This window comes from Cervus elaphus, chromosome 2 (assembly GCF_910594005.1).
Source record: "Cervus elaphus chromosome 2, mCerEla1.1, whole genome shotgun sequence".
Classification (NCBI taxonomy): Eukaryota; Metazoa; Chordata; class Mammalia; order Artiodactyla; family Cervidae; genus Cervus; species Cervus elaphus.
In genome coordinates, this window is record NC_057816.1 from 40,020,295 (window position 1) to 40,036,802 (window position 16,508).

The 16,508-nt window shown below is 34.4% G+C and overlaps 1 protein-coding gene across 18 annotated transcripts in view; it reads right to left on the reverse strand.

The window, feature by feature from the left end:
* PICALM (phosphatidylinositol binding clathrin assembly protein) overlaps window positions 1–16,508 on the reverse strand; it is a 94,207-nt gene that overhangs the window by 36,457 nt on the left and 41,242 nt on the right. For all 18 annotated transcript variants that reach the window (XM_043876273.1, XM_043876249.1, XM_043876266.1 and 15 more), the window contains 7 exons: window positions 13,261–13,354; window positions 10,082–10,193; window positions 8,748–8,854; window positions 6,655–6,696; window positions 2,905–2,990; window positions 1,015–1,138; window positions 611–747 (listed from right to left, as the gene is read on the reverse strand). In XM_043876273.1, the coding sequence (XP_043732208.1) occupies window positions 611–747; window positions 1,015–1,138; window positions 2,905–2,990; window positions 6,655–6,696; window positions 8,748–8,854; window positions 10,082–10,193; window positions 13,261–13,354 (702 nt within the window). The remainder of the gene's footprint in view (window positions 1–610; window positions 748–1,014; window positions 1,139–2,904; window positions 2,991–6,654; window positions 6,697–8,747; window positions 8,855–10,081; window positions 10,194–13,260; window positions 13,355–16,508) is intronic.

Below are 16,508 nucleotides of genomic sequence, written 5' to 3' on the forward strand. Positions count from 1 at the left end.
CTAAATCACTTTAAGGTAAAACACAGGAGGGATTTTTAAAAAGTCAGTTATTCTAAATTGCCTGGAAATATAATATTTCTATTGTTAAGTAGCTTAAACTAGGCAACAGGATTACTGAAGTTGGGTTGGTAGGGTTCAATACCACAGAAATCTGGCAACTAACTCTTACTGTGTTTCAAGTTACCTATGGGACTAGAAATGAAAAACTTTAAATATCTAATGAAAGAATATTCTGAAATTACACATCATACATACATATCCAAGAGTTATACACAAGGTCTTGAACTATTAGAAACTTCCCAAATGTGTATAACCAATAGTTGCTTAATTTTTATTTTTTTACAAGGAAACATTTGCCCAGAAAAAAACCACCACCCTCTAACTGGTATAAATTTATCATTTAGCCATCTTCCATTTTTTAAATATTCAATAAAAACTCTTATCACTTTGTATTTAGATATTATTCACTACCACCGTTTACTACTACCTTCTTTGTGTGAATTCATGATTATGAAAATCTGGTATCAAATTAAACCTGAAAAGCTCTGCCCAATTGATATAAATCTTTAAACCTAGACATTCAAAGGTAAGCGCTAACCACTGCACCTACCTGTTAGAAGAACTAGGGGTAGAAAATATGTCAATGGCTGGTGCAGTCATGACACTCCCTGCTGAGGTGGACACAGGAGAGGCCGCAGTTGTTAAAGAGGTATGAGGCTTCTTTGCAAGTTCTTTTAGACGCTGCTCCTGTTGAGAAAGGGCACGACCATAAGGAGTCTAGAAACCAGAATGATCTGTAAAGCCTTTGAAAGAAAGTGTTTTCTAATTTTGTTTTGATAGCAGAAAGGTGTATCGTCAATCATTCAATGTCAGGATGAAAAATTAAGACTACTAAATTTCATCTCGTTTGTACAAATATTTATTAAATACTGTTAGTCTGTATGGAAGTCCCAATTACTTTATGAGCACCTATACTTGCTTTTCCAAATAATTTAAGACAATGCATACACCTACCTTTAAAGCTTTTAAACGAGCCTGTTCTTCCTCTAATGCTGCCTGCTTTTCCCTTTCATCCACTTTGGTAAGAGACAGGCCAGTGCTTGCCAGGGAAGAGACTGCGTTGGAAAGTGTTGTTGCCCTAGGATAATCAGGCAAAAGTAATTCAGTTTTTGGCCAAAGATTTCACATTACATCCTGGTTACAAAATGATCTAGCGGGCTAGCCATGGATAGATACTATAATTATGAACTAAACCTATGGAGTCAACATCAGTACTTCAGAAGAAATATTCTACCCACTCATCTGTTAACATCAGAGGACTGTTAAAAAATTAGCTGATTTACACATACATTCATTATTAATATTTTTAACTAAAAAAAAATTTTAAATTAAATGTTAGACTTTGGAAAGGATTTGGAAAGGATTCACAATAAAGGTGAAGGACACTGCCTCTTCCAAGCCCAAGGGAGGGTTCCAATGCAACTGGAAAAGAGTTCACATACTTCAGGGAAAACCCTGACGGGTAAAACATACTGAATTTCTCATTAAGAAGTGACCTTCTTCTGCTAATTTACAACCTGGATTTTGGCAGTACTACTACAGGACACGAAAATACAAGAACCAGCAATAAATAATGCATATGTAGATCTGCTTCCCTGATAACACCCCTTAAAGATGTCATTCCCAGAGGACCCACAGGTTCTCCCAAAAGAAGACTAATGCCATCCCAGTCACCAATCCTTTCTACCCCAGGCACCTCCTTTCTATCTGCTACCCTTTCACCAAGCTAGAATTTCCTTTTCAAACATACTATATTTGCACATGCATATGTAATTCTTCATTCCTCACTGGTGGATTCACAGCAAGCCATCGCCTTTCCTTTATATCAAAAACTTACCCAGATCATAAACCCCAACATTTAATTTCCAAATGTTAATTCTAGGCAAAATAAACATGCATGGTAAAGAATTCTAACCTGAAACTACTCCTCAGTGACTGCTACTGATTTTCCTTTTATCACACACCAAACACCATTAATTTCTACTCTAAGTAAACAAGTAGAAAAACTAAGTTTTATATAAAAATCAATTTTATAAATGACCAATATAAAGATAAAACTCTGAAGACAAAGGAAGAGTAATACTGTTCTAAAGAAATTTAAAATATTAGAGATTAAAAAAGCATATAAGGTTAATCGGTATACCTGAAGCTTCTTGGCTAAGTTTTTCATTATTTTCTCAAATAACTGGGCCTTATATTTCTAAAAATCTATCAGAAAATCACATCAAAAAGAAGGAAAGTTCTAATCATAAATTATACAAAAAGTTTTCTTCTACTAACCAACACAATAACAACATTACAAGGTCAATAAGAGATGATCTATATTATTGTCGATTTGCTAGATTCATTGGTCTTAGTCTTGGAAATCAGCTAAAAGTCTATCAGAAAGATGAAAATATGTCACCAATCACCACCAAGAACTGGCATTAGAGAAAGATGATGAAATCTTATGTTGAACATCCTAGTTCTGAGTCCCTGAATTACTACTACATACTTCACAGGGCTATTTGTGAGGGTGAATCAAATTTGTAAAAAGGGAGTCTTAGAATATACCATATGAACTCATGCATTTTAAGAGAAATACTAACATTATGAACACCATTCTAAACCACACAGTTACTATCATCATCTTAACAGATGCTGACATTTACTGAAAATTACAAAAACTTACATGTATTAATCTTTAAGGGCAACTCTCTGAGGTTGATACTATTATTAAACTTGACTTATAAATGGTGAAATCAAGAAAAAGAGAAATTAAATAACTTGCAACTTCAGCTAGACTCATCTACTACTTTCTCAGAAACATCACCACCTCTCTTTGTCCCACAAAGAATAACGTACCTGCTTGCAGCTGTAGAATCTTTGATTTTCTTTCCTTCCAAGGAAGCTAAATGTTGTTCCAAAGCATCAAGAAGACTACTGGGGGCCTAAAATTGTACAAATATTAAGACTTTCATGATAATCACACCATTACTCAAATAAATCAAGAATCATCTAATACAAGAAAGAAAAATAAATAGGTATATTCCCCATGAATGAATTAACAGTGGCATTTAACTATCTAAGAATGACACTATTATTTTTATTACATAAGCATCTGGTAAGACTATTAACAAACAATCAAAGGTATAAAAAGTAAGACTATGTGAACACAAAATATTAAGAGGATCCTGCAATTTTTAAATATTTAACTTATTTAAATTTTAAATAAAAACAATCCTAAAAGCTAGATATATTGTTGAGTGAGCTCCTGGTACGGAATAAATACTGAGTAACTGAAAGCGTCCAAACACTGTTTTGAATAGTTACTGACAAATGAAACTGAAAATTAACATCAAGGAAACAAAAAATCATAATGAGATACAACTTCTTACTCACTAGATGGTTACACAGACTAGCAACATCAAATGTTGAAGATACAGAGCAATATAACTGTCATACAATGCTGGTGGGAATATGTCCACCTTGAAAAAAGATATAATTTTTTTTTAAAAGAAAGCTAAATATATACCTACCTTAATTACCCAATTTCATTTCTAACTGTTTATTTAAGAGAAAGATAAGCATATCTCCACAAGAAAAAACTTGTAAGCAGCTTTATTTGGTGGTTTAGTAGTTAAGTCATGTCTGACTTTTGCGACCCCATGGACTATAGCCTGCCGGGCTCCTCTGTCCATGAGATTTCCCAGGCAAGAATACTGGAGTGGGTTGCCATTTTCCTTCCCAGGGGATCTTCCCAACCCAGGAAACAAACCCAAGTCTCTTGAATCTCCTGCACTGCAAGTGGATTCTTTACTGCTGAGACACCAGGGAAGCCCCAGCTTTATTTACAACAGTTAAAAAATTGTGAATAATCCAAAAATTTCCAAATTTTCCAATTTAGAAAAGAGACAAAACTGTGGTAAGTTCACATGATGGAATACTATTCAGCAATTAAAAAGAATTAATTAATGGTATATCTAACATATAGACAGCTCTCAAAACATTATGATAAGCAAAAGAAGCCAGGCATGAAAATAGTCACATGATTCCATTTATATTAAATTCAAAAACTGATAAAAATTACTCTATTAGAATTCAAAATAGTGATTTGTGTGGAGTGGACTAGGGGTGACTGGAGGGGGACAGAGGCTGATGGAAACGATTTACATCTTAAATGGTGTATTGATTATATGAGTGCTTACAGTTATCAATCCTCATTCAAACAGGTATTTACCTCAATTTTTTTTTAAAGACTAGCTTGAAACCCTCAGTCTATGTGTCAAATTTCAACTGAATATGAACAGTTAATTACTTATTTTCAAAAGGAAATCTTTTCAGTGAGCTGAAAAGGAACTGTTCACTACTTTTAAGTGAAGCAAATACATCAGTGGCATTCACTTACACCAAATATTCTTTTGGATTTATATATAGTTTCTGAATTACAGGTATCCAAAAGCAGTTGGAAGAGACAGAACTAGCTAATTTCTCTATTAACTACGACCTGAACAACTTCCTTCATCCAGTATTTTCTTTCTCTGTATCAAGACCTTAGCAAAGACAGACATGGTAGAAAACATGGACTTCTATGTTGATCTGAGGACAGATCTGCAATCCCTCAACCCCAGCAAATCAGCAGGCCTACTACTGTCTGAGCTACGTCAGAGACGATGAGGAGAGCGTTACTAACAGTGATTAACATTTTAAAAGCTCCTGTAACACACTGGGCACTGTGCGAGCTACCCTGTATGCCATCACTGAATCCATGAGAAAGACACGACTGCCATATCCATTTTACAAGGACACAACCTGAGACACGGAAAATGAACTTGCCCCAGATCACGTATCTGATACACAGCAGGAGCCAGCGTGTGAGGTACGTCCCATCTCAAAGCCTAGATACTAACTACTATGCTGCAGAATCTTAAATTAAAGCTGAGGTCATTTAAACCAAGTATTTTTTTCTGAAACATTTAAGTTGTGCTTACAAATACTTAAAATACCTAGGTATGATAATTAATAACTATTTCTTAAATCCCTTTTAAATATATCTATTTTTTCAAAGTCAAATCCAGATTACAAAAAGTGAAGGAAATGTGATGCTTCACATCCTAAAAAGAACAACTTACAACAAACATAAAAGGAGTAAATAATCTCAAATTTCCACTTTTTAAAAATTTCCACTCGTGTATATCTACCATCTTTCCTAAAGTACAATCCCGTGAATATTAAAGTACAGGCACATAATGACAGTATGGCCTGAGGCTGATCTTTTTACTTTTAAATTTATTTATTTTAAACTTTTTATTTATATTGGCATATAGCCCATGAACAATGTTGTGACAGTTTCAGGTGGATGGCAGAGGGACTCAGCCATATTATATGTATGTATCCATCCTCCCCCAAACTCCCCTCCCATCTGAAACTGTCAAATCAGTTTCTACTGTTCAAACAATGACTCTTACCACACTTCAGTTCAGTTCAGTTGCTCAGTCGTGTCTGACTCTTCGCGACCCCATGAATTGCAGCACGCCAGGCCTCCCTGTCCATCACCAACTCCCGGAGCTTACTCAAACTCATCTTACCACACTTAAGTCTATAGCAATAACGTGCTCAATCTTAATGAGGTCAATTATTTCATGTGGGCATATACAAAAGTTTTTATTTGCATATAATTCATAACTAGATCTAGTGTATATCCTTAGCCTGGAGATCAAAGAGATGAACCAGAACGAGTGAGTACAGAGAAAAACAGGAAGAACCATTAACAAGCAAAGTATTTAAAAGAATCCCAAAATGACTGAAAATAAGGTAAAAGAGAACAACTAGTGAGGAGAGAGCTGACACATAAGAATAGTTTATGCCAGGTCCTTTCATTCTTAATACTCAGTAAACAAACACCAGAAAAGGCCAGAAAAACTGCAGTTCTAAAGTTTCCTTCCTAAAATTTTTTTAAGATAATGATAATAAAAAATAATATTATAATAGCTAACACTGAATGCTTAATGCTCTAAATGTTTTTTAGGTATTAACTCTTAACCCTCCCAACTGAGATGGGTATTGTAATACCTACATTTTAGAAATAATGAAACTGAAGCACAGAGAGTAACTTCCCCAGATCACAGCGTCAGCTGGTGGCACAGCCAGGACTCAAGAGCAATGTTTTGAGGTTTATACTTATTTAATGTATCTACCTGAGTCAAAGAGCCAAAGTGGAAGGTTTAAAACAGGAAAAATAAATCCTGTGTAAGATAATTCTCTACCAATATTATAGTGAAGATCTTGTTTTTAAAACACCATTCTCTAAGTTCAGTTCTTTCTTTTTGCGGGGGGTGGGGGGGTTGTGGGGTGGTAATGATAATGATGAGAAACAGAGACTGAAAGGGAAAAAACTAAAAGAACAGCAGAGCACTCGCTGGCTCTACCAAGAAGAAATGAGTAGATTTTTATACGGTTATAATGTTGGAACAATCATCAGCAATATATCAGAACATTAAAAATCAAGAAAAACTACACTGATCTTGACAGCAAGAGCTGCATATTATTCATCTTTGTACCCTTCAGACCTAGTAGAACACAGCAGACAATACTTACAATTACAACAATACTTACCTGTGAAAGATCTGGTATATCACCTCTGTCAATTCCAACTTGCTGTAAGAGAAGCAGCATCGTATTTAATAGATAAAATTATAAGGGGTTTTATAAGTAAAATTTAGAAAATAACATTTATGACTAGTACTATGAGCAATATTTTAGGAAGAGTTCTTTAAAATTAGAAGAATATTTAATCTCCGCAGATATCATTCAATACTTCCAAAGACTTAGATATTATCTGATGGCTCTAAAAGTTCTAACAGGAGGGGAAGGAGAGTTGGAAATTCAACCAAGCTACTAAGTTACCATCTCTACATCTTCGAAACACCTAAAGAAGTTACCTTGTCACAATCTGAAAAATCTATCACTTCTATGACAAAAACACTACACCAAGAATTAGAAAGGCTGACCATAAACAAGTTTGTTGGAGCATAAGAAGTTAAGGAACAAACCTAACAACAATGACTCACTCTTTCACCATAAAGTACACTTTCCCTGGCAGTCACCATAGATTTCAAACCTACGTTCACTCAAGCAGGCCAGGTTTTATACAAATACCAAGTGATATTTAACCAGGATATAACTGTCCCCACAAAGCAATCCCAACACACTTTCACGATGCTCAGGTACTAGGCAATTTCTAGCAAAGAAGATAAAAACCATTCTTATTTACTTCAACACCCTAATTTAAAAATTCTTTTCCCTCCTGTGACGTTATTATTCATACTATATGACTATTTCCTTTTCTAATCATTCTCCCTTCCTTTTCTCAACCTTTTAAGGGCCAGTTCCAGAATGGTATCAGTAGAAAATTTGATAAAATAATTCATACCAAGATCTTCAAAGCTAATCACTGAATGATATATTTGTCAGCTTCAAACACATTTGAATAGGTTACTTGAGTCTTCACTTCAAAAACTAGGTCTCATAATGAAATTGCGAGCCCAGAGACCACTTGATCAAAGAATATTCTTGAGGTAGGGGAGTATTCCTATGGAGTGGATGGTCCATTCCATCACAGGGTGAGACCAGCAGATCTGGAGGTGAGTAAGGGCTTAAAACTTAAGTCAGTAGATACAACTTATCAAATGCAAAGAACAAAAGAAGCCAAAGGGAAAGGTCAACAAACTAAATGTATTTAAAGAATTTACTAGAATCATCATAAATACTACTTCTGGTTTTAGCATGTGACTGACCCTAAAGAAATGGGAAAAAAAACTGATTTCTCCTTGAGAGATACTTTAAATCCAAATAAATGCCAGTACACTTCATAAAATAGTTTAACACCACAAAGCTATTTTCTTCAAAGGTCTCATCATCTTTTTGTATCTTTCTCCACCTACTACAGAATAAAACATCACTACGGTAACAGCGGCAGAATCACCAACTTGCTAGCTTCAGATGAACTACTTGGATATTACTGATCAATAATATAATATATTCATCTTTTAGAATTACCCTAACAAGACACCTCTGGTAATAATAGGTAGAAGGAAGAGAAACGGAAAACAAAAACTCTTTAAGTGCTGCCTTTGTGGAAGCAAGATAATGTCTATAAGCATTACCACAACTACCTTCTGTGACTCCCTCAGAAACTCATTTTTCAAAAAGATTTACAAAATTAATTATCTTATAACCTACATTCATAGCTTTCATAAACAATGACAAACAATAAACACATTAAGTTCATTTCTGAAGGGAAGAAAACATTCTGAACCACATGGCTCTGGTTGCAAGCCTTACTGAAGGAAGGTGATCTGCACTAACATAGAGTATTCTTTACCATATTTAGTAGAATAAGTCTACAATATACAGCCAATTCCAAACATAAAAATCACCACCATATACCTGATTTTATAGCGAAAGAATTTAAAAATTAGATTACTTTTTAGTATTCAATACTAGATTAAGTACACAGGATAATATTCAATGTTATATCATATTCATACTACAGCACAGAATGCAATATAGTATAGTGTTATAACTGAATAGATACCTTACTATATTTAAGACACTTCTTTCATTGGGTAAAGACTGATTTCTTTGAAATGTACACTTAACGACAAAGAAACCAAATTAAGAGATATAGTCATTTAAACACCGTTTACCTCTGCAACTTTGAGAAACTCTGAGATTCTAGTCATCCTAGTCAGGAACTTCTTATAGATGTCAAGACCTTCTTTGCACTGGTTCTTTTTCATATCAAAATATTTTTCTGCCAAAAACAGATATAAACATACTTTTATTCACATCAAAATATAATACTAAAAAGAGAAAAAGATTTAAAACAGCCCGAGTTACACTGATGTCTCAGAAAACACATTCACCCTACAGAAAAAAGTGTTAAATTAGCTTAGGTATTCAAAGCAAGTTAAAATAGAGATGCTGCTATATTAAAAATGAATAAATTATGATTTTACTCCTATTACCAGTAATTCCTACAGTATTTCTTCTGTAACAATTCCCTAAGTATAATTTGCATGTTAATATAGATCACATTTGACTCCATTTAAAACAGTGCTAAATGTCTATTTCCAAATATTCTAAGTAATGTTAAGAAAGATGGCAACTTTTCTAAGTCCAGATGTCACTTGGAAAACTAATTTAACTTACATAAATAGCAGTAAAGAGCTTAATTTATACCAGTCACAAGGTGTGAGACTATACTTTCCAAAACTTTGTAAAAAAAAACTTTCCATTTTTCACTTGTGGAAAAAAAAAAAAATCCAGTTTCCCTATCTCTGTGGATTAAACCATCCCTAAATGAGTTTGTATTACCCCTGCCTATGAAAATCAAATTTAAAAAATTACTGAAAAGGGAGAACAAATATATTGGAGTAAACACATCTGACATCTTGACACTTGATACTTTGACACTCTTTGTAGACTATTACTTTTCTACTCCATTCAAACTCCACTGAAAAAAATTAGCATCTCTAGGCAAAACTAACTGAATACCACATATACCTAATACACAACAAAGCACCACACACTCCTAAAATGCCTCAAATGTAAAACACATCCTTTAAAAAAGTATTTAATTATTTTAAAATAATTATCAATCTAAAAATCAAGTTTAGAAAAAGTATCAATTTTACAATTAAAAGTTCATTTTGGAATAAACTGTGAGGAAATTATTTTCCTGAGACACAAAATTTCAACTTAATTTTTAAGAAATTTTTCAATTTCTAAAAATAAAACTGATAGAAAAAATAGATATATTTAAAAAGTGCAGAGTTCATCTGGCTGAACATTCTAATTGTATAATTATTTAATCACTTAGCATGTGTAGTCAGGTATAAAATTCTTTTCTCCAAATTGTTCAATGAATAACTGTATCTCAATGAATTTTAAGGCAGCTTTAAGTAATAACTAAGACAATATTATTGATCAATGATACAAGATAAGAAATAAAATGTTATTAAACAATAGAAATATTTACCCAACAGGTTAATAATTCCTTCATTGTATGCTGCAAACAGTCTAATGGCATCTTTGAACAGGAGCATGAAGGCAGCATTTATTACCCCATTTGTAAGTTCGTTGCTATTAACCTGGGGGGAAAAAAAAAAAGATTAGCTAACGTTCTGTTCTAAAATGACAATGACTTCCTTCAAAGTAAGATACAATGAATTCAAACACTTAGGTGTAGGACAGAAAAAGACATTTATCTCTAGTAATCAGTCACAGCCATACAGTGCAAAAATATTGATTGAAGAGTCCAGATTTATTTAAAAGCCACAAACACAAACCCGACAACACTGAATTTAGTTCAGAAATAAGTCAGTGAAAACAAAAGTACTTTGAAATTCTTAGGCTACATCTCAAAAGTATTTTAAGTTCCTTTCAACATTAATTACTTCCAATTACAAAATAAAGCCCCTTTCTAAGTAAAGTTCATTTGCAGTCATGAAGAATTTATTGAATGTTTCTAAATAAAAAAATATTTATTAAATGGCTACTATAATAACCAAAGAACTGAGTTAAGCTAGGTAGAAAATATTTTTTTAAAAAAGAAATAATTTTCCCAATATTACAAACAAATTCACCTTCAAAATGGGTATAATATTTCTACCTTATATAGTTACAGGAAAATTAACTGACATACTGGTGTAAAGAGTCTCCTGTAGTATTTTACACATAAATGATCAATATTTATTTTTTCTTAAACTTCTTATTTTGTATTGGGGTATAGTTGATTAACAATGTTGTGCTTGTTTCATGTGAAAAGAGAAGGGACTCACCCATATATAAACATGTATCCAATGATCAATATTATTATTATTAGTGACTCGTTTTAATAAAAAAAAAAAAAAAAGCAATTGTCTACCAAGATATATGAGAAATTACCTTTAGCTTTATCTCAAGAAAATAACAAAAGGATAAAACAAGTTAATCTTATGTTCCTTTTTAGAGAACCGTGGTGGTGGTGGTTCAGTTGCTAAGTTGTGTTAGACTCTTATGACCCCACCGACTCTAGCCTGCCAGGCTCCTCAGTCCATAGGATTTCCCAGGCAAGAATACTAGACTGGGTTGCCATCTAGATATCTAAGTACATGATAATTACTTACGTGTTTAGGTACACGTAAGTACGTGTTAGGTACAGAAAAATATAAGCTGAATGGTAAGCAACAATTTGGTAAATATTTTCAGAATATCTGACAAGATCGATCTGCATTATAGAAAGAATTCTATAAGACAATTCACAAAATAAAAAATACATATAGGTAATAATGTGAAAAGAAGTTCAACTTCACTGATACGCAAATTAAAAGAACCAATTGAATTACTGAACTATCCTCTCTTGAGTACCAGACTAGTAGGTATCAAAATAGTCAAAACCAAGGTATTATTCTACACCAATAAGAACGAAGAAAAACAGGTGCCTATTGACTAGTGACTGGCTCAACCCTTTTGGAATATAATTTGGCAATATTTATTAAAAACTTAAATGTTTATGACCTTTGACCATCTAATTCTTTGTCTAGGGCATTAATTCTATAAAATAGGCCTATAAATGTATAGATATACCATTATCTAACACACACATGGAGTATCTAGTATTCCTCCCTTCTGTTTTTTTTGTCCCCATTTATTTTCTGAATTAAAAAACCAAATGCCCTCAACATTTATCAACAAGTAAAGTGTTAGTTGCTCAGTCGTGTCTGACTCTTTGCAACCCCATGGACTGTAGCCCACCACACTCCTCTGTCCATGGGATTTTCCAGGCAAGAATACTGGAGTGGATTGCCATTTCCTTCTCCAGCGGATTTTCCCAGTCCAGGGATTGAAGCCAGGTCTCCTGCATTGCAGGCAGGTTCTTTACTGTCTGAGCCATCTGGGAAGCAATAAATTATTACATACAACAAAGTATAAGAGACACTGAAAAGAACATGCAACTTTATCAAGATGCCCACAATAAATTAAGTGGAAAAGAAATTCATGGTTGGACATTTTCTCTATAAAAATCAAAATAAAGTTCAGCAGTTACACTAATCCCCTGTCTTCTAGACTAGGAGCCAGCAAACTAGGGGTGTGACTCAGTATTTCAAACTGTGCAGGCCATATGATCTGTCACAACTACTTGGCCCCATTATTACACCAAAAAAGCAGCCACAGACTACATGTAACCAATGAGCCTGTTCTAAAAACACTATTGTGGACATTGAAATACAAATTTCATATACTTAAAAAATTCTTTTATTACTAGCAACCATTCAAAAATGTAAAAATATTCCCTTTTATTATTTGCAACCATTTAAAAATGGTTGAGCTTGAGTACCTGTTCTAGTCTATAAAGTACTTACGGGATGCATTTACTCAATGTTTATTGAACACTATCTATGTGCCACACAGTACTGACAAAAGGGACACAGCAGGGAAAAGCAGAGCTAGCTGGTCCCTGGCCTCCAGAAGTTAAAGGTTACCAAGTAACAGCACAGCAACAAAGGAAAATCAATTTCAGCATTAAACTGTCACAGTTTCAATCACTAACTTACACTTACAAGGTCTAAAATAAAATATCTTAAGCTAGATGCACCAAAAAAGACGACTTGAAAATGCTAACACCCAACATACTATAAACAAGTAACAAAGCTGGAAACTCAGTTCAAGTAGCAGTCATTAAAACAAAAATCCCAGGGAACACAGAGTCCTTGCGCAATAGCTATACAACACACTGTTACAAGTATATTTGAACTTCCCTTTATTTCTTAATAACTGTCATGCTTTATGAGTTCTGCAAAGCAGACAAAAAGTGAAATCTTAAAACAGCTAGTCATAAGGAAAATATTTGTACATTTTTAACATCTAAAAACCATTATCAAAAAAAAGCAGATTTTCACATCAATCTCATCACCTCTCCATCACTTTCTTCAGCTTTTATACCCTATGATATAGCGGGGATCATGGAAGCACCACCAAAGAAATCAGAGTAAATCTTAAGCAATTATTAAAATAGAAAGTAATCTGATTTGGGACCACATTTATAGAAAATCCTTAGCCAAATAGGATAATAGTGTGAAAAAATTAGTCTATGACAACTTGAGATAAAAAAATCTAATTAAAATAATGCAATTTTTAAAATATCAAATTACAAAAGCATTTATGTAATCAACTTACATTAAAATCAAGAAGGGCATCCATTTGATTCTGAATAATTGGTACAGTTTTTAGGAGTTTTTCTGTGTTCATGGTTCTCATAACTCCATCAGCCCTGTTTAAAGAAAAAAACAATTGAGTCTGTTATTAAATCTATGTTTCAAACTCCCATCTGGTTCTTTATTTAAACAGAGGACAAGTTGTCACAAAACATCACATGTTTTTATGTCATTATTGAACCTGAAACCTCAAGTAGAAATCGTATAGAAAAACAAAAACAGGAAATACCATATGTCCAATATCAAGGTGCTCATTTCAAACTAAAAAGATGTAAAACATGAGCATAAAAATAAAAGCTTACAATATATAACCAGGTTTATACTATACTTTTCACATGAGAAAATCATCTGACGCTCACACTGCTCATGCGTCTAAAGGGCATTTCCCTCAAATTACTAAGCAGGGCACAGTGGAGTCTGAAGTCTGGGTGAGTACCACTTTATTTAAAGTAGCTTATTTGTGATGCAAATCAAAATTATTTTAGGGATTCCTTGGTGGTCCAATAGCTAAGAATCCTCCTTGTAATGCAGGGAACACTGACTGGTTCCCTGGTCTGGAAGATCCCACATGCCGCTGGGCACTAAGCCCCTCTGCCAAAACTGCTGAGCCTGGACTCTGGAGCCTGCAGGCTGCAGCTACTGAGCCCACGTGCAACACTACTAAAGCCTCGGGCCCTGGAGCCAGGGCTCCTCACAGGAGAGGTCACCGCAACGAGAAGCCTGTGCCCCACAAGAGCAGCCTCTGCTTCCACAGCTAGAGAAACCTGGGCACAGCAACAAAGGCCCAGCACAGCCATAAATAAATAAAACATGAATTATATACTCAAATACATACAATTAAAAAATATTATTTTTTTACAATATAAAGGACAGTTTTACCAAGTCATTCTAATCGGGACATTAAAATAAGTGATACTTAAGAGAAACGGTTTTTAATAAAATATTCTGTTAAATATTTCCAAAAAGATTTCTTTACGTATTTCTTTAGATACTTCTAAAGAAAGATAAATACCAGCAGTACCAAATAAATTAGAATTTTACAAAACTGACACCAAAAACACTAGATAAGAGGTAACAGAGTTAACACACACAACTAACACCAATATGTTTATTATAGACCAAGCCTCTGTATTAAGGGCTTGGTGTATGTATGTTTTTCAAGTTCTCAGAAAAATCCTGCAGGTGGTCTTGTCCCATTTTATAGACAATGAAATTTCAGGTTCATTGAGGTTATGAGAGTATCTAAGGTCAGAAAGCGAATTGATTTTAGGGTCAGTGTGTAAACCCAAGTGTATAAGACACTAAAGCAGAGCTTTTCATAAACTTCTGGTAGAGGAACAAGGCCCTTTCAAAAACATGTATAGATGTTCCCTAACTTACAAATGATCCATACTTAGAAATAGCTGTTCTACCCTAAGCTATCCCTTAAAACACAACTCCAGATACCAGAAAAACCATTAAGCTATGAAAAGCAAAAACAGTGCTTTGCAGGACAAGAGTTTAAAGAACAAACACTGGCCTGCCTTATGTAGGCAACTTAATCAGTTTTAGTCCAATAACCCTCCCAAATAAGATGTGTTAACTCACACATACCCATATCCTCCCTGACTGGTACCAGTTTCAGGAGTTCAGGATGAGGACATCACCCCCTCTTTGCAGCCCTTTCTTTATCCCCACACACATCACACTCCTGTTTCATCAGTCACTGTTGGTCCCTTTAGTTCTCCCTCCCTCTCCCTTGCCAAGTAATTTTTTTACTTTCTGGTCACTTCCCCTGTATCACAAAAGTCTTCAACAATGGTTCAGTTTTTCTCAGTTAATTTCAACATCTTACATGCAGAATCAATCCAACATCTTGATCTCAAAGACCCTTAACCACATCCCCTATTCTCACAGTCATATCCTAACCTTACCACCTGCCAAGAAACCACATTATCCCTAGCCCCCACTACCACTCCCTCACCCTCAATGTAAGAAAAAGCCAAGATTCAGACATCTCATCCTGACAGTAACCTTTTAACTTTCTAGCTACCTTGGTCAAGTGTCCCACGACAAAAACTATTTGACTTCATCATAAACTTCAATGTATTAACCCTACCACTACCCACATTGATCCCTTCTAGTTTTTCCTTCTTTCATCTAGCTCATAATTCCAAAGATAAGTATTATAATCATGCCCTTGCAAATACCCTTAACTCTCTTGCACCTCTCATTCCCTTGCAGTCACCTGGCAAATTTACAATTTTGATTCATTATTCAACTCACTCCAGTGTAAACTCCACTTTTACCTTTATGTTGCCTCTCCAGTGAATACCAGTCCAACATTACTTGACTAGACTTCTCAGCAGCATTCAAACTTTTTCCTTCTTCTTGTAATTCTCTACTCTCTCAGCATCCCGGATAGCCATCACTCCTTGTTTTCTTCCTACCGCACCATTACTTTTTCAGTCTCTTTCCTCATCTCCTCACCCTCTACTCATTCTCTAAAATAAATGCTGAGTATCTCAAAATGTTTCTGGGCCCTCCCCTCTCATTCTACACTTATTCCCCAGGATACTGTCATTCCCCTGGCAGAAATCACCAAACTGCCCCTTATACACCCAGACCAGAACTCTCAAAGGTCCTAGTTAGTACTGTCAAACTGCCTAGTTGATATCTTAACTTATAAAAAATAACAGACATCTAAAAACTAGTATTTCCAAAATTAAATTCTTAATTTTTAACCACTACCCTATGTTGCTTCCAAAAACCTTCCCAGTAAAAGGTGCCATCTCCCCAAAGGTTTGGGCCAAAAACAATGGGAACATTTTTTATTCTTCTCTCTCTCACTAGCCTCCACATCATTTCTTCCCAGAGAACTGTAAACTTCTCAATTAAGAAAAATCTGAACAGTTATCACATGCTTACGTCAGCAACTGACTTCGGAAAAACTCAGTTCACAAACCCAAATGCCTTAAATATGATTGAAACCAAATGCATGACAATTCATACTCCATGCAGAACCCAAGTATTTATTATTACTTCTATAATTAAGTGTAATTAAATTCAGATACTTGCTTCCCAAATATAAGAGCAATGAATTAAAGGCTGATCATCCATACTCTTACTCACAGACAATACCTGGATTATTCTTTCTTTTGCTAGTTACATAACAATGTCTTACCACTTCAAATTGTACCAATTTAGAATTCAGGGTAATTCTACATGGCA